We start from the raw sequence: 22,828 nt of genomic DNA on the forward strand, positions 1-22,828 counted from the left end.
TATCTTTTTGTTGGTTTTTTATATTTTTTATTACAAAATATTAAGGATACTTAGTGGAAAAGTAAAATTATATACATCTACTTATTAGTAAAGCATTTACTTCTGAAATAGTGTACAAAACTGATAATATATTGTTTGTACTTGCTGTCTTATATATTTTTATATCTTCATACTATACACCTTTAATTTTTCCTAGATTGTTCGTTAAAAGAAAACTATAATAAAATATAAAATAGATATTTCTTAGAAATAAAAACAAAGATTTACTATAAACATTAGAAAATAACAAATATATTAAGTAATATAGAGTTGTACCAGACATACTCATTTACCTGTAAAGAATGTTTAAAGAATGTATAGTTTCATTGTTTGATTACAATGAAAGATCAAGTAACTTATTTTGATTGTTACTCTGATTGAACATACAGTGACATATATTATCGCTTAAAAAATATAAAAAACTGTTATAAATTTTTGTGTTCACATTTAGCCTTATAAATTGTACATAGTCAGAAAATTACAAAACGTGGTTTAGTGTGAATTAAATTTTATGTTTAGAATATATTCATTATGATGCTAAATCAAAATAATGAATATTTAATAAAACAAATTCGTAATAAATATGTATATATCTATAAAAAATAGAGTAATATTGTGCGCATATAAAGACATTGTTATATGCTTAGTTGTTATTTAAATCTGAATTTCAGTATTGATGGAATTCTTTGAAACATTAATTTACAAACCCTACAGAAATAAAATAAAAACAAATAATTTTATCTATGTTTATAGTATACATACATTTTGTGTAAGGTATGTAAGTTATCTTCTATGCAATAAAAATAAATATATAAGAAATCATTTTTGGTGTTTCTCTATGATCTTTACATACGATAATACATTAAATAAACAATCCTAATCATGCAGAATAATTTCTGTAGGCTTTGTTCATTTGTTCCAAGAATATAAATACTAAGACTGTATGAGGACCCAAACGTGCATAATATGGAAGGAAACCTTTCCAAAGTGCAAATGGTCCTTCATGACGAATAATTTTATTAAAAACATCCAATGCTCCTGTATATTCTGGTTTTCCATCAATTATTTTCATATTTTGGATTCTAGAAGAAAAAAAATATGATTAGACACAACTTGTAAATAAAACATATATCTAAAAAGTTGTTTAATATATTACCTTGTTTTGGCGATATCTACAGGCATAGATGCAATGGTTGTAATTATCCCAGCAAACATGGAGCATATTAAATGCAATGTGATATTTTCTTTAAAATGACCTATTTTAAAATAAAATTTTTTTAATTAAAATATTGATATTAAATTAAATGAGTTACTGTTATATATTTTTAGGATATACCTGTTTCAAGTAACATTTGTTTTGCTTGAGAGTATGAAGATAGTTGAGCTCCATTTACAACCATTGCACGGCCCATGGTTGGGATTGCTCCTCGCCATAATGTAAATAATCCTTCTTCTTTAATTATACGAAATAATGCATCAAACACATGTTTGTAATTACGTCTTTGATCTGGAAACATTTAGCATATTAAGATTATAATATGGAGTTTGATTTCATTACATTATAAAACAATGATTTACCAGGTGGTAATCTACCATCTGCAGTCATTCGTATTAATGTTAATTCTGCAGGTGTACCTACAAATGAACCTACACAACCAGCAAACATTCCTAAAGCTGCTTTTACAATAAACCTTGGCTGGCCATCTTTTCTAAATATATCAAGATAATAAGTATACTTTAGTATTAAGATAATAAATAACTATAATTATTTAAATTCTTATTTATATATAAAATACATTTAGATATTAATTAATAATTTATTTAACTAAATGCTTTCATATATTATACTTACGAAGCTGCTTCAAAAAGCCAATTAAATACACCTAGCCTAACAGTTGTATATGTTGCTTGTCTCAATAAACCGGCGGATAAGCCATTATAAAAAGCAAGAAAACCTTCATTTTTAAGAATGTTAGTTGCGATGGCAAGTGTTGTAGTTTTTTTTCCACTTAATTGCATTCTGTTTTTAATTAGATCTAATGGTTGTACAAAGACAGTTGCACCCATTCTATAATTATATACAGAAAACTTTTATCATTATATCTAAATACTTTTTAACTTATAACTAAATTATATTTTATAAATATTTTTATTAAATAAAAAGAAATAAATATTACAGAAATAAATTTTTAATAAATTGTAATTTATTAAAAAATAGCTGAAACATGCATATGTATATAGATATGTTTTTTTTTATTTTTTATTCAGAATTATTTAGAATTAGAAACATAAAATATTTCGTAATCCTTTAAATTTTTCAAAAATATCAACTAGTTTAATTCTTCATGGTTGAACACATTTTTATTTATAGTCTGATATTGAGAAATGAAAGGCCGGTAAAAGTTTGAAATTCTTTTGCGTCATTTTATGATATCAATGCGTTTTATAAAGAGTTAAAAATAACATGCATTCGTTTTCTGTTGGATGTGAGCAATAATTGATCATTTGACCTCTAAATTCATTATTACCGATTTTTTAAATAGTATAATTACTGATAAAGACAAAAAACGAAAAAGCTTGTCTCTCTTTATAAAGACTATATAATATATTATAATAAATTATATAATATGAAAAGTAATTTGAAAATAAGTAATAAAACATCTTGAAAAAGAAACTGTCAAGTACAAACCCAGAAAGACCAGCAATGGCGAATTTGACACTATTTGGTATAGGTTTTCCCTCACTCATTTTAATTTCTTTATTATTTCCAAATAAAATGAAATATCAATAAATAAACATATATGCATAAAATGAATGAACAATTTTTCAAAAAATTATTTCAAACCATTAAAATTTCTTAGACAGTACACGGATTTGCACACGTTTTTGGAATTGATTATGGTTGATACTTAAACAAGAGAAAAAAACTAAGAGACCATTTTCGAGGCGCCTTAATGCATTTAAAGTATTTTAATACCGTATACTGAACGATAAAATATGTTGGACTATGAAGCAATGATCAGTAGATATTCAATTTATTTTTCATATTTTATTAGGTTATGCAAATTGTAGATATTTTTCTGTATTCCTGGCGCCATCTGCTCGATATATTTAACTAATAATTTCGAACTCTCTAGATAAAGAAGTTGAAATAATCGATTCGAATAGTATAATTTATAAGATATAATCTTATTATAAATGAATGATATATAAGAAAAATGATATACAATTTAAACATTATTTCATTATTAATCATTTTCATTGAAATAATGTACGATGAATCTAATATCTTAATTTTTTAACTTCTTTAACTTTAGGACTTACAATAATCGAAAGATACCAAGCATTATTGCATTCGCATATTAATAGTTATTCGAAAGCAAATTGCTTTTATTTTGACAGTTGATAGAATATGATAAAGACGTGCAATTAAACTACTGTATTATAATCTCGTTATATTTATACAATCAAATAAATATTTTTTTCTATTGTTTGTCTCAATATTTATAAAGGTAATTTGTTGAAATCTAATTTGATAGATTTTAATCTTCAAAAATAACATTAAAGTAAATGATACAAAGGAAAAAATGTATAAATGTGTGTGTCGTTCTGTCATTTTTTGTTTTCATGTTAATCTTTTTTTCAAGGATTTATATTTATAAATTTTATCCGTTTATCCATTTTGCATCAAATCAATACTTAAAATTGTTTTATATGTGTTATTTATAAAACAGAAATTCGAATTTCAAAGTAAAATGTATGAAATAGGATAGAGGGTTATATCCCTCCTATGCATGCGCTATAATCATTAACTTTCTAATAGTTTTTGTCAAATACCTTTATCGTGAAGTTCATCGATACTTTTTTTATGATGCATTATTTTTGAGTAAGTAATTGTAATATTATTATTTTTTTTTGTGTCTTTGTCGAAATATAAAACGTAGATATATGAGGGATATATTATATAAATCTTATATTACTCTTGTGATTTATTTATGCAATAATTCGTAATGCGTTTACAGAACAAAGGAATCAATTATATGACGCGTACTGTACAATCAGCATCCAAGAATATTTACAATTTACATAAATGTTTCGTAATAGAGGTAAGCTAGACTTAGTTTACTCCGTGAATCGCCATAATTACTTTTATAACTGCATCGATGAAATTAAATAAAGTATATTTAATTAATAATCCTAAATGAATAACATAGACGTATTTGCAAAATTATAGGCACGTGAAGAGGAGCTACGTAGTGTCTCTCTCACAACGTATATATGTTTTTAAAAAATATTATATCTTCGAACCGCAAAATTCCAAATTGCGGTAGATTTAAGAGATTTATTTATTACCGACGATCTAATAAATACATTCTTATATTTTAGATTTATATATCTTTTTCTTTGCAAATTTGTACAATATCCGTATTCTCTTAGCCAATTTCCAATCGATATGTACCATCTAATGATCATTTATATTCTTGCGGATATATGCATATGGTTGTGTTTTTTATAATAGAATTTGTATTAATCGAAAATTATCAAAAAAATTGTACACGATTAAAATTGATTTCACATGTGATTTTCGGCAAAACCTCGAATCAAATAATAATTCTATATACTCGAAAAAAGTCGCAATCGAATTTATTAGAAATAAAATTTTATAATCATGTGTGTTGATCATTCGAATAAAATTGTTTATTTTTTATTCTTTTTCTTTTTTTCTTTAATCATTCCGCTAGACAATGTATGTGTGTTTATGTATGTATGCCGTGGTTATCGATCCCATAGAAATCGTTTTTAAAAGTATTTTTGTTACATTATGTGTTCTGAAAAAAAATAGTTATTTTTTTTATATTTAAGGCCGTCGATTCAAATATTTTCTAACTAGATCAGATAAAAAATTTATGATAAAAAACTTGATAGAGTTAAGCTAAAAATTTCATAATTTTTCAATTCTTTTCCCTTAACGTAAACTTATAAATTAATTTCATAGATGGGACAATATTAGATACACCACATATATACCTATGTATATATATATATATATATATATATATATATATATTTCATTTTTTCTTTTTATATATATATATATATATATATATATATATATATATATATATATATATACACATTAACGTTTTCCATAACGTTTGTTATTAACATTCTTATTTTAACGTACTTTACAACAGCAATAGAATGCTGCGAAGAATAATTTGATCTTTAAAAAATCTTCCAAGAAGATTATTTAAATTTGTGGACGAATAGTAAGAAATAACTTAACCTTTTCGAATTTTGTGCTTTCATTTTTTCTTTTTTTTCTTTTCTCAATCTGATAAATTCGTGTTCTCGTATGCAACATTTAATCATAGTTCGGTGGGAAGTGTAAAAACTACGAGTAGAGGAGACGAAGTATACAGATTAATACTATAAAAGAGTAGCTTTCTTGGGATTGTAGTGTGAAGAGCATAGAAACAGTATAACAAAATATATGAAATATTTATAAAACAGCTGCTTCTATCATGACTTGTAAAAATTTGATGGACAACGAACAACAACGATTTTTTAGACAAAACTTTTTTTTATAAGGACATTGATTTTTTTTTTATGTGTACCACCGATCATACATAATGAGTAAATTATTTCTTGTTTTCTTTTTCTGTTTACTTTTTACTTTTCACTTTTTTTCCAATTTACAAATTTATGACACAATATATTTTTTTTATGTTTCGAAAATTGAATTTTCTTTTTAAATTAAAAGAATATAGGATTGTAAAAATTGATATCAAATTTTCACAAGTGACGACGAAGTCGAACGAATACGGTAGTGCATGGCCAAAAGCCGTGCCTTATCACATATGTATCTTCGATATCTCTTTATTATTTACACCGACGTTTATTCGATAGATTTTATTTAAAATTCATAGATATTATGCGTATCAATATTATAACTTCATATGATACACTAATATGTTTCTAACGATTCGTTCGAGACGTACATATGTCGTGCTCGTTAATATTTTTAATTTTCGTTTCTTTTCTTTTTTTTTCTTTTTTCTTTTTACTTTTTCCTTTTTTTTTTTCGTCATTATTAATCAATTGTCTCCAAGGGAGACGATAGTAAAAGAGATTTCTACATCTCGAGAATTATTTAATTATTCTAAAATTGGACGTCGGAGGAGTTTACATCGAAAAGAATTGTGCTCGTTATTGCTACGCTACTATTATACTGTCGTCAAAAGGACTAATTGTTTGTTACGATTTACGCGTTAAATTAGGCAACGACCGATACGCATTTTTCTTTGTTTTCCTTTTCCTTTCTTTTCTTTTTTTCTTTGCCTCTTATATATATGAAAACTTTCCGTGACCATATCATCGATTTTCCTTCTCATTCTCCTTTTTTATATTCTTTAACGACCTTTGTCTAAGTGTATCGCACGTTATCTTTTTTTATCATCAACTTCTTTTTCTTCTTCTCACTAACTACGTTTAATCGATCACAGCAATACGTGCATGGAATGATTCAAGCAAAAAAGTTTTGACGGATAAAAAAGAAAAGTATCAACGTATGTGTGTATACCTACATTCGTACAACTATCCAAACTAATTTCGCTAATCGTTTAGCTTAGAAAAACGATACCTTCTTTTTCTTTCCCTCAAGAAAAGTAAAGGTTATATAATATATTGACCTCGCAAAGAACCGTTTGTTCCCGTTTATCGCTTGAGATATAATGTAGAACACTTTCGTGGAGAAGGTATATCATAATGACATATATAACAGCGTTCGTTCATAGTCTTTTGGAATACATACATATATAGAATTTGATATGCAGGATGTCATTATTATTTATCTTTTACGATCGATATGTTTGAATGTGTTTGTATGTATGTACGTACAATGATATCGGCTAAGAATCACTGATATCTTGAAAATAGAAGTACAGAGAGAGAGAAAAAGAGAGAGAGAGAGAGAGAGAGAGAGAGAGAGATGGATAGGTAAATAGATGAAGAGTAGTAAGATAGAGGCACGAATGAACGAAGAACTTACACTCGAAGAGAGTAGAAGACTTTTGACTGACGATTCGCGTTACGTGCTTCGCACTCAATATACGTATCTCATAAACATCAGAAAGAGATATTTACTTTCGAACTTCGGAATTTTCAGAAGCAACGTATTCTCTCGATGGTTTAGCGAATTAGGCGAAAAATCCTGGTCGAAAGCGATAGAAAATATATATATCACAGAAAATATTTAAAACACATCGTTTCCTTTCGTTTTTAGCTTCTTTTCTTTCCTTCTTTTTATTTTATTTTATTTTATTTTATTTTGTTTTGTTTTGTTTTTTCTTTGCCTTTTTCTTCCTTCTCTGTTTTTATTCTTCTAACTTATAATATAAATCTACCAAGATTCGAATAGATCGAATATATAGATCGCGTTAAAATCTTTTAATCAAATTTTTTTTGTCCCTTTGAAAAAAAAAGAAAAAAAAAACGACAGAGACGGGATCGATATTCGATGATAAAATTGACAGAACGTTGCGAATGTTCCGCGTTTAAAAAGTTGAGTTTTCAAATTTTTTTTTATTCGTTCTTTTTCATTCGATTTTTTTTTCCGCGTCATTAACCAAATGCAACCTGACGCATCACATTATACATAACGAACGGAAACATGGAACGTGTTTTAGTCGGAAATTCTTCTACGATCTTGACGATCATCCTCCTCGATTTCTGTTCAGCTATCAAATGGATCGAATTTCAAGGAGCGTGATTCCGGAAGTTGATGAAGGGCATTAAAAGCTTGATAGAGAGACACGTTGTCCGCGTCACCAGCGCTGAATCGATGAGACAACTTGTTTTCCGAATCCCACGTTGTTGTGTGCGAGCTTCGATAAGTCCGAGAGACGTGCCTATTTTCACGATCACTCTCAAAGACACAAATCTCTTTATCTGGAAAAACATAATAATCGATCGATTTTTTCTTTCTTCTACTGTTTTCTTTTCTTTCTTTTTTTTCTTTTTTTTTATTTTATTTTTCTTACTCCCTTTTATCGTAGAAAAATATTATACTCGTCGAATTTTACGAGTTTAAGAAACTTTTTTCGAAATCGTTTCCAATTTTTATTTTGATGAAATTTTGATGAAATCGGAGTAATCCATTTGATAATAGTTTATCGGAAAGATGTAAAAAGAGGACGATAATTGGCATTGGATTTAAAAGTACTTACGCCGAGATTGGGACGGTGATTGCGGTGGTGTACCTGCCAACGGGGATAAGGGTTCGTAAGGTGGTGGTGGTGGTGAAGACGGTGATTGTGTCGGAGATGATGGTTGCAACCTAATGAGTAAGTCAGGCTCAAGACCTAGTATCATTAAAACACGATCGGGATTCCCTCGAACCCAAACTTCAAATACATCGACTGGCCAATCCGTTTGAGTAGTGGCATCAGCTAATCTCGCTGGTGGATTCCAACAGATAGCATCTGGTGGATGAGAGGAGCTTCTTGCTAACATTCCGCTACCACGGCTAACTGGTCTTGGTAAATTAGGATTGCTTTGAGGCGAATAAGCCAACATTTGTAGAGCATGAATGGCATTTCTTACCTATCGAATAAAAATTTTTTTGTATCGTTAAATCTATCTTTTTTAATGTTTATTTATTGCATCTGATGGATAAAACTCATTTATTATTATTATTATTTTTCTTTTAACCTACTTCGCAACTTAGAGTAGCGACGTCCTGATGTAACGTAGAAACCTGTGTATCCAATCTTTCTACGGAACCACGAATATGTTCTTCCATAGATTCTTGAGAGATTATTTGTGCTGCCCTTCCTTTCATTAGAACTCCCCTGCTTCCTCCTCTTCTACCTTCTCTATACTCGTCTCTGATATATAAACAATAAGAAACATGAGAAATGTTCATGGATATGTATCTACAATATATATATCTACTCATAAGAAAAAACTTTACCTAAATTTAGCATGTCGTGGTGATGACGTATGCAGTGGTGATTTATTTGGTGGCGAGAGGGGAGACGTTTCCCCTTCTTCAGGTACATTTTCATCATCTTCGCTAATCGACGGCAACGTTAACGACGGACCGTTCATGTCTGATTCCTGCTGATAGTAAAAAAACTCATATAAAAAATCGTGCATAAGTTGCAGGTAAACAAAATAAATCTATATTAGAATTTCCCTTCATCTCCTCCCTTCCCTCTTTCTCTCTCTCTCTCTCTCCTAACTTTGTCATCCAAAGTTTGCACATTCAAACAACTTACCTCAGCTTCGTAACCTTCCCGTAAATTGTATGTTAGATCGTGCTGTATATCGTGTGCAAATTCGTGCTGATACTCAGGATAAAGACGGAGAACTTCAACCAGGCCTTGCATGTGTATACACTTTAGGTCGCAATAAGTCAAAGCTTTGACGTCGCAACTGGATTTCACAATGACATCAGAGCCTCCAGAACCACCACCACCAGTTACTCCACCGTTGTTTCCATGCTGTAGATGAACATTTATATCGCAGCCTACTAAATCACCCTTTCCTTGAATAAAGTCGATTATTTTGATTAGTTGTGTATAGAAAAGAAAACGTTATTATTCGTTTTACATCATGTTATTATAGAGTTGAACCATATTTTTCAAAAGAGTACATTTTTTTTTAGAAAATATTAGAAAGGACATATTTGGATTTTACCTAGAATCGCAACGACCATCTTGTTTTGAACAACTTCCATGGAACCATTGCACAGATAATAAATATAAGAGAGAGCATCCCCTTTGTGAATAAGAAACTCGCCGGGAGCGCAGAAATTGCTTCTAATATGTAGAGAAAGTAGTTTAAGACAACCTTGAGAAGCAGCTTCGAATATTGGTAAGCTTAAGATTTCTCTGTGTAAGTGCATTGAAACGTCTCCTCTAAGTTCTTCAGGGAATTGTTTCAGCGTCTGAAAAGTGTTTAATATATTTAACAAGGCGTTCTCAATTATATTTCATTTAATTTTTTCTAAAAATTATTATTACCGAGTACGAAATTTCAATAGAAATTTTCGAATTACTAGCTATCTCGAAAGTTTATTTTGTTATAATGATTTTACCTCGTGTATGTCGATACCATGATTTAAAGACCACATCGTTTGAAAGTAATCTTGCATTCGTTGCTTCAATTCATCTGGAATTTGATGAAGCACTAAAAAATCCTTTAAATCTCGTAATTTCGTTTGATAGAGCGATCTTCTCGAATACATTCTTTGAATGATAGCCGTGACGTTACCGAAAACGACAGCATGCATCAGAGCTAAAGTGAAAAGTATTGAAACGATATATACATATATACATATATATATATATGTATATATACATATATACATATATATATATAAATAAATTCTAGAAAAATGTGAACTAACCACCGATTAGCATCGTACAAATCGAAAAAAATTTTTCAGAAAATGTATTCGCAGAAACGTTTCCAAATCCCACGGAAGTCAAACTGCTACAGGTGAAGTATAATGCCGTGATATAACTTTCCGTGTGCGTTACATTTTGCACTGAAATTTTTAAACGTTCTGCAAGAGCATGTATCCAACCTAGAACATATCAGGAGATCGATCATCGTTCGTTATCGTTTAGGTACTTATCTTTTATGCTTTCTCCCTTATAAGGTATTATTTCCAGCTAGTTAAACCACTTATGTTAGTAATCAGATCACAATTATTAATCGTGAATGAAATTGAATCATCAATTTTTATGATAGTGCCTATTATCGACAAAGTCGGTGGTAGTCAAGGTAATTTTTTAATCCCTCATTCTTCATATAGATATCTTTCTTCCCGACGTAGATTAAGTTTTAAACGTATACTGGGACGTTTTTATTTTATTAACGTTTCATCTTATATTACTTCTTTATGGTATTGTAAGGTCATTTATTCATGTTAAAAAGTTGCAAATGTAGATTCTGGAATACCATCTATGTTACCGTATAGTATCCCCTTTATCTTGTAATGAAAAAGAAAATAAACTTGAGAAATACGTTTACGTAGGGTGTGAACTACATCGGTTTTGTTTGTTCAAATTCACTTTTTCACTCCTCTATCCTTAGAATTATATTCTCTTCTGTGCTAGTACATACACGTGCAAACACTCTCTCTCTCCTTCTCTCAAGATAATTTGAATTTATTTTATTAAAAAGTTTTTTATCGTATGCGCTCGAACGATCGATCGGTCGTTCAATTCAATGAAAAATGAAATTTTATGTCATTTCATTTGACCTTTGCAGAAATAACGAATGATTTTTTTTTACTTATAATAGGAACTTTCAAAGAAAGAAAGAGAGAGAGAGCGAGAAAAAAAGAAAAAGAAAATTGTTGCAAAGAGGAAAATTAAAAAATTGTCTTCGTTATTTTAGAGAAAATATTTTTAAAACTTATGAAAATTAATATAAACTTATGTATTTTATTGATTTTAATTATGACATTAGATATAAATTTGTCATTTAAAAGATTAATTCGATATAATAGAAGAAGAAGTTTACTAGTTCGACTTACCAAGGTCCCATTCCTTGTCATTTCGTAATCTTTCCTTTTCGGCTATAACAAACCAAATACAGGCGAGCCAATGGGCGACCAGAATAAAAAATAACATCAGCATCGTCAAGATCACAGCGCTATATTGCGAGTACCTGTCTATCTTTTGTAACAAACGAGCCAGTCTAAGTAATCTGGTCAATTTCACTAGATGAATATTACCGTGTCCTGATTCCTGTGATAAAACGAGAAAATGATACATTAAAATCATTCTTTTGTAATGTTAATAATAATACTAATGATCCAAAAGATGAAATGAATTAATTCTTAATTAGATTTACTTTTTAGTAGAATTTTTCATATATATACATATACACACGCACACACGCACACACACTCACGCACGCATTCACGCATACACACACATAAGTAGTTTGTATAATGGATTGTAACTGAGCTAGTTCGAATGAATACGAATAACAGGTTAGAAGTGTATGCTATCAATCAAGATATTTGTTAAAGGTAGGTAAATTACTGGAGATACGCTTGATGTATATTTGGAATTAGCATAAACCACAAATTCGATGGGGTTGTAACAACGGAATGTAAAATTATCTCATCTATTTGGTATTTCGTTATTATCCGTAGAATTATATTCAACTAACAAAAAAAAAAAAAAAGAAAAAATAAAAAAGTGATTACGGCGGAGAATTTCACGCGAAATTTACATCATAATTTCATAGTTGAATTCTTAAAAAAAATCACATCATTTAAGTTCTTCCATTTATACAATGGAAATTGAAATATATATTTTTTGCCATTTCCACATTAGAATCGCAACTTGACCACTCGAATTGAGAAAGTCGAAGGAAAAAAAAATCGTGATCTATATTACGAAGTAAACAAGAAATCGTTATAGCTCCTAAAAATAATATTACCGTTCTTTAAGCGTTTATACGATTTTATTAGACAGTATCGATCGGAAATTGTATTTTCGTGTATTCTTAAAATATCACTTTGATTTACGATAAAAGCAAACAAGTTAATTTTCGTTATTGCAAAGTCATGAAAAAAATGTTAGCTTAAAGCGGTTTCGATAAATTCCTGAATCGATGAACTTTCCGTCATTTTCTTTTTCTTCTTCTTCTTCTTCTTCTTCTTCCTTATCTTCCTCCTCTTTTTCTTTTATTTCTTCTTTTTTTTTTTATTTTCAACGACTAAACGTAAATCGATTTTTGATAAGGCAACAAAATGAAATTTTCCGTACCGTTACTTGAAAATTTTCAAGATTATCGTGGATACGTCATTGCGTTTGAATTTCATCTTGTACTCGCCAACAATGGATGTAATTGCGAGTTCTCGCTCGAGTCTTCCGAACTTATAAAGAGTAGTGATTGAAGCATTCAATCGTAGGAAATGTCATTTGATGAATTTCCGGTCGCATACCGACTCGTTGCCAGTAGAAAAAAGGAAAAAAAAGAGAAAAATAAACTTGACTAAACTGAATGAACAAATAAGAAACGAATGAACAGTATATAGTATAGATTATAATATATTATATAATATAGATTATGCTGGTCCATCTCGTTTAAATTCTCATTTACAACGAAAACATAAAACTTTCGATAATGGATTTTCAACGATTATTTATGTTTATTATGTCGTAGATTAACACAACGTTTTTCAACCTTTTTGTGATCATGAGATTCAATAAATTCATTTTCAATGATAGCGTCAAATGTTTGTAATATAGTTTTGAAAAATTTAGTAAACTTTAGACACCGTATATTATTTTAAAGATATTGAGGCTATTATTGCAATATTTTTGCGAATATTCTCAAACAAATTATACTAGAATTCTCTCTAAATCTTTTACAAATTAATTACATTCCTCGTTTTGGCAAGGTAATCAGATAATAGATAACATATAGCGGTCCATAGAAAATTTAATGCCGTCCAATATTGATTTCTGGTTCACAGGTTGAGAAATGCTGCATTAACGTATGGAATTTCATTAAAGAACGTTGCACGTCCTTTTTGGGAGATATATAATACCCCCTTTTACACGTACCATGAGTGGGATTATTTTTTAGTAGAATGAACAATTATTCGATTTGTTATCCTGTAAAAAACTAAATGGATGAATCGTAAATATATTTTGTTATGTGAGTGATAATGAAATGATGGTGTTATAATAAACAATGTACTAACCTCTCCACTGTAAACATCCGAAGCGTAGAGAAAATCGAAAGGTAGAGCTGCTACAAGATCAACGAAGAACCAACTCTTTACATAGTTCAATGCGATACTCTTGCTGTTGCTCACGACCTCACCTTTTCTGCTGACGTATGTTGTTCGAAAATTCAAGAGTATATCTATGAGGGGAAAACAAAAAATGAAGAAATAAAATCAAACAAAAAAAGGTATAAGTTTTATTAGAGATAGTGTTGTATTCCTTTAAAAAAGAAAAAAAAAGAAGTATTGCCTTTCATATATGAAAAAAGAAAAAAGAAACAAACAAACAAGATAGATCTACGAGCAAATTGTCACGTATTGAGCCTTGATGTACGATTGACATCGACAAAATTGAAAATTTCTCTAACCAAACAGCAATTTTCCTTGAATTTCAATGAACAAATTGAAAAACTAATATATACAAATTAAGTTTCTTATCGCGTAAATTCATAATTTTTATTATGTTTATTATTATACGTCCAGTAGAGTCATGTTGCATTTCATTTAACGATTTCTATTGGTTTATCTTTGAAGGTACGTTAAGGTAGATACATAGGTATAGCGTTAATTAATTTAGCATGTACGTGCAGTGGGATTCATCAAGTTCATTCGTAACGTTGAAACTCGAATAGTCATTAAGCGTAGCAGTAAGTAAATCGTGCGATCGGACATTGGTCAAAGCGTTCTCTCTCTCTCTTTCTTTCTCTCTCTCTCTCTCTCTCTCTCTCTCTCTCTCTCTCTCTCTGTCTCATTTTCATAATGAGACGTTGTGCACTTTGCAAAGGAACTCTTCCAGCGTGAAGTAGAGAAATCCATTTAATCCCACTTACAAACAAGATTACATTGGGTCTAACTAATTTGTCTACTCAAATCTCTCTCTCTCTCTTTCTCTCTCTGTCTGTCTGTTTCTCTGCTATTCGTATACTATAGATTGGTTGCTCAACATGAATCAGATAGTAAAGTTGCAAAGTTAACAATTCTGTAATTTGGAAGACACCCGCTTTATATTGTTTGCTTTAATGCTGTTGATAGTTCGTAGAAATTTTCCTAATACAAATAATAATTTAGTGAATGTCTTTAACATGAAGTAGAAAGTGCTTTCGTCTTTCGACGAAATTTACTCGTCGGTCATTCGTCCAGCTTCTAAAATAAACAGGTAAAATAAAATATCCAATTCCAAGATATTAAGAATCGCAAGTTTCAATCTTAAATCCTTCGGATAAAAAATCATATTTTTCGAATGAGCTAATTTAAATAACCATCAATTTATTTCTCGTTAAAGGTCATAACAAGTAGAGAACGGTATAATGATGTCGGATATAACGAACTCTCAAATATCTAGATTATCGTGATCTAGTAAAATAACCAACATTATTTAAGATAATTAACGAGCATCCTATTATACGACGGTTGATGAATAACCATTACGAACGTTAAGAAGTCATGATCATAATCGTTTAATTCGTGGTAATGACTATTTCCACCGACATCTGGATTTAATTAAATTTTTCTTGGGACCTTTTTGGTTTGCTTTTTTACTCAAGTATTTTTCAAGATGGCAGATTTCTCTCTCTCTCTTTATCTCTCTCTCTCTCTCTCTCTCTCGCTCTCTCTCTCTCTCTCACTCTCTCTCATTCGTCGAATTCGTCGAGTTCGTCATCCGAGAATTTCGTTTAAAGTGATAGAAAACTCTCTTTTCCTCTTGACTATAACGCGGATTAATTTGACGTCGAGGATGTGGTAAATAGATGTAACAGGGAGAAAAAGTGAATTCCGCTGTGTTCGCGTCTGGGAAAAAAACGGTCTCGAGAGGAGAAAAAAGTCAAATGCGAGACGTAGTAGTATGATAAAAGAGAGGGAAGAACGAGAGAGCATAAGAGAGAGGGAAAGAGATTCGGTTTGCAAGGGAAAAAACCGTGAGAAGGGTTGAAGCTGAGACGATGAAAAAAAAAGAAGGCAAAGCTATCTGTGCTTACGGTTTCGAAGTAACGAGCTTCTCGAATTACCAATTGGATAAAAAGAGAACCTTTCTTGTTCCTTTCTCGAACGAATTATTGCGAAAGAAAGGACGAGAAGAGGTTGAGGAAGGGAGGAGGGTGTAAGGGAAATAGATATTCCATTGAAAGTCCAGATTCGATTATATACGTAATTCTTCTTAATGAAAATTCAATGAATTCGAGAAATCTTTTGCGCGAGAGGTTTCTTCATGTTATTTCCAAGCTTGTTACGCGAACTATCCATTGATAAAATCATTCCAAGACGTAAGAACGAAGGTTTGTAAAGGGAGTTTCGCATTCAATTGAAAGTTCGCGTTCGATCATAGTCAAGAAGGTGTTTTCGTTACCGGGCAATATATCCGGCGAGTAGTGAAAGTCGTATATGAGTCAGACTCATCTTACGATATTGTTACTTATATGGCGGGTAAGAATTGTAGGCATTTTCTTTTCTTCTTTTTTTTTTTTAATAATAATCGCAAAAAATCTCTCTATAGTGTTGAGACATAAATAAAAATATGATCAAAAGAATATACTAACCAAATATAAAAAGAGCTTCCACGACGACATCACTGACCATAGTCGGTCTATCGATGTTGATGAAGCTTGCATTGTATGGAACGATGATAGCAACGTAGAAGGTAGCTAATAGTATCAACCAATCCCAGCATGACTTGAAGCCGCCGTAATGACTTAGAATGAATTGCGACTTTTTGATCGCTGAAGTTTTATACTCCGGTAGAGGAGGTGCCGTGGAATGCAAGAGGGTCTGTAACCGATCGATTTAAAGAAGAAAAAAGAAAAAGAAAAAAAACACCAATCGTATTAGAGATTACTATTATTTCTTTCTCATACTTTTCTTTTCTCCTTTTTTTTTATATAAATTTTTCGACAAAGGATAGTTAAAGGCTAACGAACTTTCACAATCGATTAGAATTGTAACGGGCTTTCCAGGACGTATTATATCTCAATACATTAACTAAGAAATCATCTTGGTAACACGAATAAACGTGTTTCTGGTTTCATAGATTTTTTACGAACAATCCTTTGTATTGAATGGCCTCCGAGTATACAAAGGGAAACGTCACTCAGTCGCAAACTTCAAGTAGAAACTAACGGAGTAGTTTATTCGTGGTGCTAAAAGTAGAGAAAAGCTTGTATGGCTTGATATACGTACATTGTTCTACTCTTTGCCAATTAAAAAAGTTGATTATTTTCATCAAATGAATTTTCAAGGTTTGATTAAACGAATGGACGAAGAATTTTTAAATAAAATATGGAGACACGGTTAGTGAGAAAGTCAAAATACGCGTACAGAATTAAAATGTTTCTTAACAATTTGTATTCATAACAATGTAAAATCGCAATGTGTTATGATCTCCAATTATCTTCCTTAATAAAATTCATAAAGAGGATCGTTACCATAAAGGAGATCGGAGGCATCAAAGCGTCCTGTACGTTATATGTACTACAAGTATTTCTCAGTAAATTCATAAAATAATTATTGTCGTCAATTTATACGTATATTTTTATTTAAATAATGCATAAAATAATTCTAATATTTTTCTTCTTAATATTATTCTAAGTTTTCCGTTATAAATTTATTATTTTAAATCATATATAATGAAACTATTGAAAAACAAATATCTAAAACAAAAAAATTTATAGCTATTAATTATACACTAGAACGTGCATAACTCACAAAGATTTTATATAATGTTTGATGCTCTCCTTTCCGTGATTTGGTCAACGGGTAATATGGTGTAAATTTCATTATTACGAAGGATCCTTAAATGAATTAACAGTTGCGAGTTACTAACTAATTGAAGCGAGAACGTGGAATTTAATAAGTGAACTACGTGTATGCTAGAACTTAAAGTGTATGTAAATAATGTTTAATCGCAAGTCACATTATTATTATAGTTTCTCAAAAATATAAACTGTATCGAAGAATTATTCTAATGCTTTTTTAATAATAATAATAACAATAATATAATATAAATAATACAAATATAAATTCATATAATAAAATGAAAAATTGTAATTTCCTAATTTGTTCTCGGTTAATTCTAATTCAATTTTTTCTAAATTTCTAATCTTATATTGTATATACATAGACATATACGTATGCTTTAAAAGTAATTTTTCAATAAAATTATTCTCTACAGATTTTTTAAATTAACTAACTGAACTGTCACGTCAGAGATGATTTAGCAGTTTTATGGGAAAAAAATATTGTCACTCGGTTATATATGAGCTCACAAATGCAAAGAGTTTAATCGTTTACTGCGCCTTGGAAAGTTCGTGGTTTTTTGTCCCCATTAACAAGATTTATTCTAGATACTCACGTTGTTCAATTTTATCTTGTGTTTATTGTCCTGCTTGTAATGTCCAGAGAGTTGATATAAAACAGCACGACTTCTCCTTCTACCATAATTAGCTGGTGGCGCTTCAGGATCAAGATTTCCATTTGCATCTGAAAAGTGTAAAATTGTACCGTCGCGGCGTAAAAGGTTTTTTTTTATAATCTCGTGTAGCCATTTTAACGAAAGTTAATTCTCCAACATGATAATATCAAAGTGCCTATATTTTTCTTCTTTTTACCTCTACAAACGTGAATTGTATTAAAACATATTTCATTTAAAGATATTAACCTAAAGAGAATTATCATTAATTCACGCGAATTTAACAGGCACTTTTGTTGAACTTTTTATTTCAAATATAACCCGATTGATTAGTAAATAAATATATCTCATAATATTCACGTACGTTTACAATGTAATTATCGATTATTATTTTTGATATTGTTGCTCTTCTAAAGATACAAGTAAAAATTTATTTCATACCGACAGAACACGATTATTTTAAATATGATTGGATTAAAATTATTTATAAAAAACCAAACCGAACAGAGACGGATTTTATTTATTCAATATTCATGTTTATATTCGCTCAATATCAATTTAAATAGACATATGTTATATGTATTGTTATATGTTATATATTATGGGCAATAATTGAATTTGATTATATCAAATATCACTACATACTACGAAAAATGCATTACAAAAGAAAAAACAATTACACATTCCCGATGCTGTAATATAATTTTTTAATTCTAGATATACAACAAAAACAAAATATGAATTGTGTAATGAGTCATTCTTGTAATAAAAAAACTTGCAAATTTGTTTTTTTTTTTGAAAAAAGTAAAAAATTTGTCGTATCTCCGGTTCGATAAAATATATTTTATCTTATAGCGGATATTAAAGTTTCAGTATTCAAAGTAAATCCGATTTTCATCGTAAATAAGATATTGTTTAAGTAATCTAAGTAAAACTAGGAAGAGGAAAATAGAGAGAGAGAGAGAGAGAGAGAGAGAGAGAAAGAGAAAAAGAAAGAAAAAGATATATAACACATAGTATCTAGTAAAATATTTAAGATATTTTGAATATTTATATTTATATTTTTATATAAAAATAAAAAGATTTGGTAAGTTATTAAACTATACTTTTATCGTTGAGATCTTCAGAATTTGTAATATCTTTAAAATCAACTTCGTTTAATCCTCTATCAATAAAATATACCTTTTGAATAATTAATCTGTAATCTGCTCTTAACGATAATTTTACAAAGCTGTATTGTCTTAACACGCTTGCATTGATTAGAACGTAGGTAAATGTAAACAAGAAAATTAAGTCTTCTTTTTTTCTTCTTTTTCCTTGGTTCTTGTGATAAGTTATTTAAATGTGCAATCGAGATGTGTCGTGTGCTTAAAAATTGGTGTTGCATTGGCTAAATAACGTGATGCGTGATAGCCATGCGTAAAGCGTGCTGTGTATATAAATATATAATTGTCTTATATTATGTAAATAATCCAATCGCAAGTTGAAGAACAATGGTATAAACAATATCAAACAATTAAAATACATTACGAAATTTTTGATCTTCGTTTATTCGACAAGGTCGAATACGACGGGACCTATTTGCTATTAGGTATAATACGATTATATCAGGCTGATTTTTATAAGCAAAGCATGATTAAAACTCACCACTATCGTGCAACTCACAGAGCTGAAGATTCTTCGTATGTGTGATGTCCTTGTGAGATGCCAGGAACAGGACTACATCGCCTTTTTCGTTTTTTATTGGAACGATATCCAATAAACAATCGAATGGGCTTCCTGCGAAAGGAATAAAATTAATAATTATCATTTGAAATTTTGATAAAAGAAAAAACGTATGAACATTTTTGAAAATTTATCATTCTTTCGTTTATCTTATAATTTTCTCGAGTTCATCACGTTTCACGAGACATTTTTGAAAATATAAAAACGATAGAAATTCTAGAATGTAGGGAAAGAAAAAGAAAGAAAGAGAAAAAGAAAGAAAGAAAGAGAGAGAGAGAGAGAGAGAGAGTGAATGAGAATGGTATCCTATTGCGAAACACATCACGTGAGAATTAAAAAGCCAGGGCGAAATATAATGGGTTTTCGTATTAATGTAAAATAATAATGACTTGTCTTCAGACAGTAGGACTAATTAATTTAATTTCCAGAATATTCAGTAAAATGCCAGCAAGCGGTTAAGAGAGCAGTCTTAATAAATAGCCTGTGTATTTTGTTTGCCAAACAATTCGAATAATACTTTCCCTCTCTCTCTCTCTCTCTTTCTCTCTTTCTCTCTCTCTTTTTCTCTCTTTCCCTTTCTCTTTTTCCCTTTAATGAATCAACTTTTAATTTTTCTTTTCACTTTTCTTAGATCGATCAATCATTTTTATATGAGATAGGTACGTGTTTTCAATTTATTCTGTAAATTGATTCAATGAGCTTGAAAGCAATTTTAATTTTTGAAATTTTTAGAAAATTTACATGAACCAAGAAAAATAAAGAAAAGGAACGAAAGATCGATGTGATTTTTTTCCCGAATGAAATACATAGTTACCACGGAGACAGACTATAATTTATTTTTATTCGCATCCAACCGGCCGAAGGAAAAAGATTAAATTCTTCTTCAAGATTCACAAATTCTTCCCTTCATTGTGAATTTAATCTTCGACTGAGGGATATTACCGTAAAATTAATAAATCGTGCGGTATATGTTGCATCCGACAAAATGTGGTTGGTAATTCTTACAATCTTTTAAAAACATTTCGTTTCCATTGTTGTTCATTAAAAAAATTTTGTAAATGACACAGCGTCAAATTTACGTAACCGGTTTGCACGACTATCGATCGACTCGTCTGCCAAAATAAATTTACAGAATTTCTATCTTATTTAAATGCGCGAATGAAGTTTTAACGTTTTTATATCGCAATACACCGAAAAAGAAATTCTCTTACCGTTCTTCTTATAAAAGACGACTTCCATCTTCAGCTCTGTTTTACTTTCGAGACTTTTATCAATCATCGCCTTTACCTCCTCTTTCGTTTCCGAGCCGTAAAGAAACTTGCAAGCGCAACCCTTTTGCATGATCTGCGCTCGCGCAAATCCTGTCAGCTCACAAAATCCGTCAGAACAATAAACGATCGGATAGATCGTCGGAACCTGCGCATTTCCGAGGACGAAATTGCTATCTATAAGAAGAAAAACAATAAATGTTGAATAACACAATCAAAAATATTTTCCAAATAATAATTAATAATTAATACATTAAATAATAATTAATTATTTAAAAAAGGCGGACGGATAAAATGATTAATCGATGTTGGAGTGATTTCAGAGGTTTCCTTTAGAAATAGAAATATAAAACATCAAAGTCTTTTTGTATCGTTATTGAAATTTTAAAAAGCTTTATATTTTTTGAGCTTAAACTCGCAAGAACTTTCATTAACGGAAAATTGCTTGTCATTTAGGAAGCTCTACCGAATAAAGTAACGGCATAATTTTCTTATCCTTAGTCAAGTTGCAGCACGCTGTGAATAAAAAAGATTCTAACAAAATTGGTCTTGTTACGCGTCTATACGCATATATATATATATAATTATTGATGATAATATACAGACAAAATGATGGATGGATGCATCGTTCGGCGCGGTTCATTGGTGAATAGCTTTGTCCATGTTTTTGACGTCACAATAATTTATCCAAGGGCAACTTTGAATACTATTTTTAACTTCATATACTGCACCACCTTGATCGTCTTTTCCTGGATCATTCTCGTAGTCAGTTATTTCAATAAAAAAAAGAAAATGTGCAACGTTTACTTTCTCAAAAAAGTATTCTCATTAATGTAAAGCATCTTCTTTAAAAGATCCTCATAACTTGAAAATATCGATTTTTTTAATCGAGACATTTTAATTTTAATTTTACTACGTTTTCTCTCGATCGATCATATTCGGGATAAATTCTCATTATAATTCTTACGACGATGTGATAAAAGATCTTAAAACTTCTGTAGTGTTGGCACAAATATGAAATCTTTCTTTTTTTTGGTTTTTCAATTTTTTTTCTTTTCTTTTTTCTTTTATCTTTCCTTTTTTCTTTCTTTCTTTCTTTCTTTCTTTCGTTTTCTCTTTTTTGTCTTTACGAGAGAACATAAAAAGTCTTTTATGTTTTAGCCGTACGAAATCTTTATTACGATTTATATTTTAGAAAAATACGAGCGTCGTCGTAAAACGGACAGATTATGTGTTATGGTATGCATAACTTTTGATCTTAAGAACGAAGTCATTCGAATTTATTTTTTCGTATAACGTTCAAAGAGCATACATATACAAACGAAGAAAACAAATTGACCGTTCATTATAAGATACTTTCAGGAAAAAGACGAGTTATACGAGAAACTGTAAGTTCGAAGATTAGAAGAGATACATTTTATATTCTCATGGAAAAAGTATTAACTGGAATAACCTAGAAACGGTTGAGAGATAACGCGAGTTTTCGAGGTAGAAAGAAATTACGATTCCAGGAAAGCTTTTTCGACAAAGGCAAAATTACAAATTAAAAATAAATAACATAGCTTAATATTCATTGGTTCATTAAGAACGATATAAATATTTTTTGATAGAATTTCGAAAAATCATTACATT

General features: G+C 29.9%; 2 protein-coding genes across 4 annotated transcripts in view; both read right to left on the reverse strand.

The window, feature by feature from the left end:
* Window positions 1–81: 81 nt before the first annotated feature.
* Window positions 82–3,074, reverse strand: LOC124422292 (mitochondrial 2-oxoglutarate/malate carrier protein-like). The gene is made up of 6 exons (XM_046958547.1): window positions 2,729–3,074; window positions 1,892–2,107; window positions 1,618–1,748; window positions 1,376–1,546; window positions 1,196–1,295; window positions 82–1,121 (listed from the first exon to the last, which is right to left on the reverse strand). The coding sequence occupies exons 1-6, from the start codon at window positions 2,785–2,787 to the stop codon at window positions 920–922; spliced, it is 879 nt and encodes a 292-aa protein (XP_046814503.1). The 5' UTR covers window positions 2,788–3,074; the 3' UTR covers window positions 82–919.
* Window positions 3,075–5,914: 2,840 nt separating this feature from the next.
* The window catches only part of LOC124422290 (potassium voltage-gated channel subfamily H member 8), a 55,335-nt gene continuing 38,421 nt past the window's right edge, over window positions 5,915–22,828 (reverse strand). Inside the window, exons 3-16 of one of the 3 annotated variants that reach the window (XM_046958544.1) lie at window positions 21,140–21,373; window positions 19,869–19,982; window positions 18,147–18,247; window positions 16,339–16,567; window positions 13,781–13,944; window positions 11,591–11,804; window positions 10,454–10,633; window positions 10,142–10,341; window positions 9,742–9,991; window positions 9,321–9,589; window positions 9,014–9,162; window positions 8,756–8,927; window positions 8,268–8,643; window positions 5,915–7,989 (exon numbers count right to left, since the gene is read on the reverse strand). In XM_046958544.1, the coding sequence (XP_046814500.1) occupies window positions 7,775–7,989; window positions 8,268–8,643; window positions 8,756–8,927; window positions 9,014–9,162; window positions 9,321–9,589; window positions 9,742–9,991; window positions 10,142–10,341; window positions 10,454–10,633; window positions 11,591–11,804; window positions 13,781–13,944; window positions 16,339–16,567; window positions 18,147–18,247; window positions 19,869–19,982; window positions 21,140–21,373 (2,867 nt within the window). In that variant the 3' untranslated portion in view covers window positions 5,915–7,774. Of the gene's footprint in view, window positions 7,990–8,267; window positions 8,644–8,755; window positions 8,928–9,013; window positions 9,163–9,320; window positions 9,590–9,741; window positions 9,992–10,141; window positions 10,342–10,453; window positions 10,634–11,590; window positions 11,805–13,780; window positions 13,945–16,338; window positions 16,568–18,146; window positions 18,275–19,850; window positions 19,983–21,139; window positions 21,374–22,828 lie in introns of all 3 variants that reach the window. The other 2 variants (XM_046958543.1, XM_046958542.1) reach the window with 2 other exon arrangements.

The sequence above is a fragment of the Vespa crabro genome, chromosome 2 (assembly GCF_910589235.1).
Source record: "Vespa crabro chromosome 2, iyVesCrab1.2, whole genome shotgun sequence".
NCBI lineage: Eukaryota > Metazoa > Arthropoda > Insecta > Hymenoptera > Vespidae > Vespa > Vespa crabro.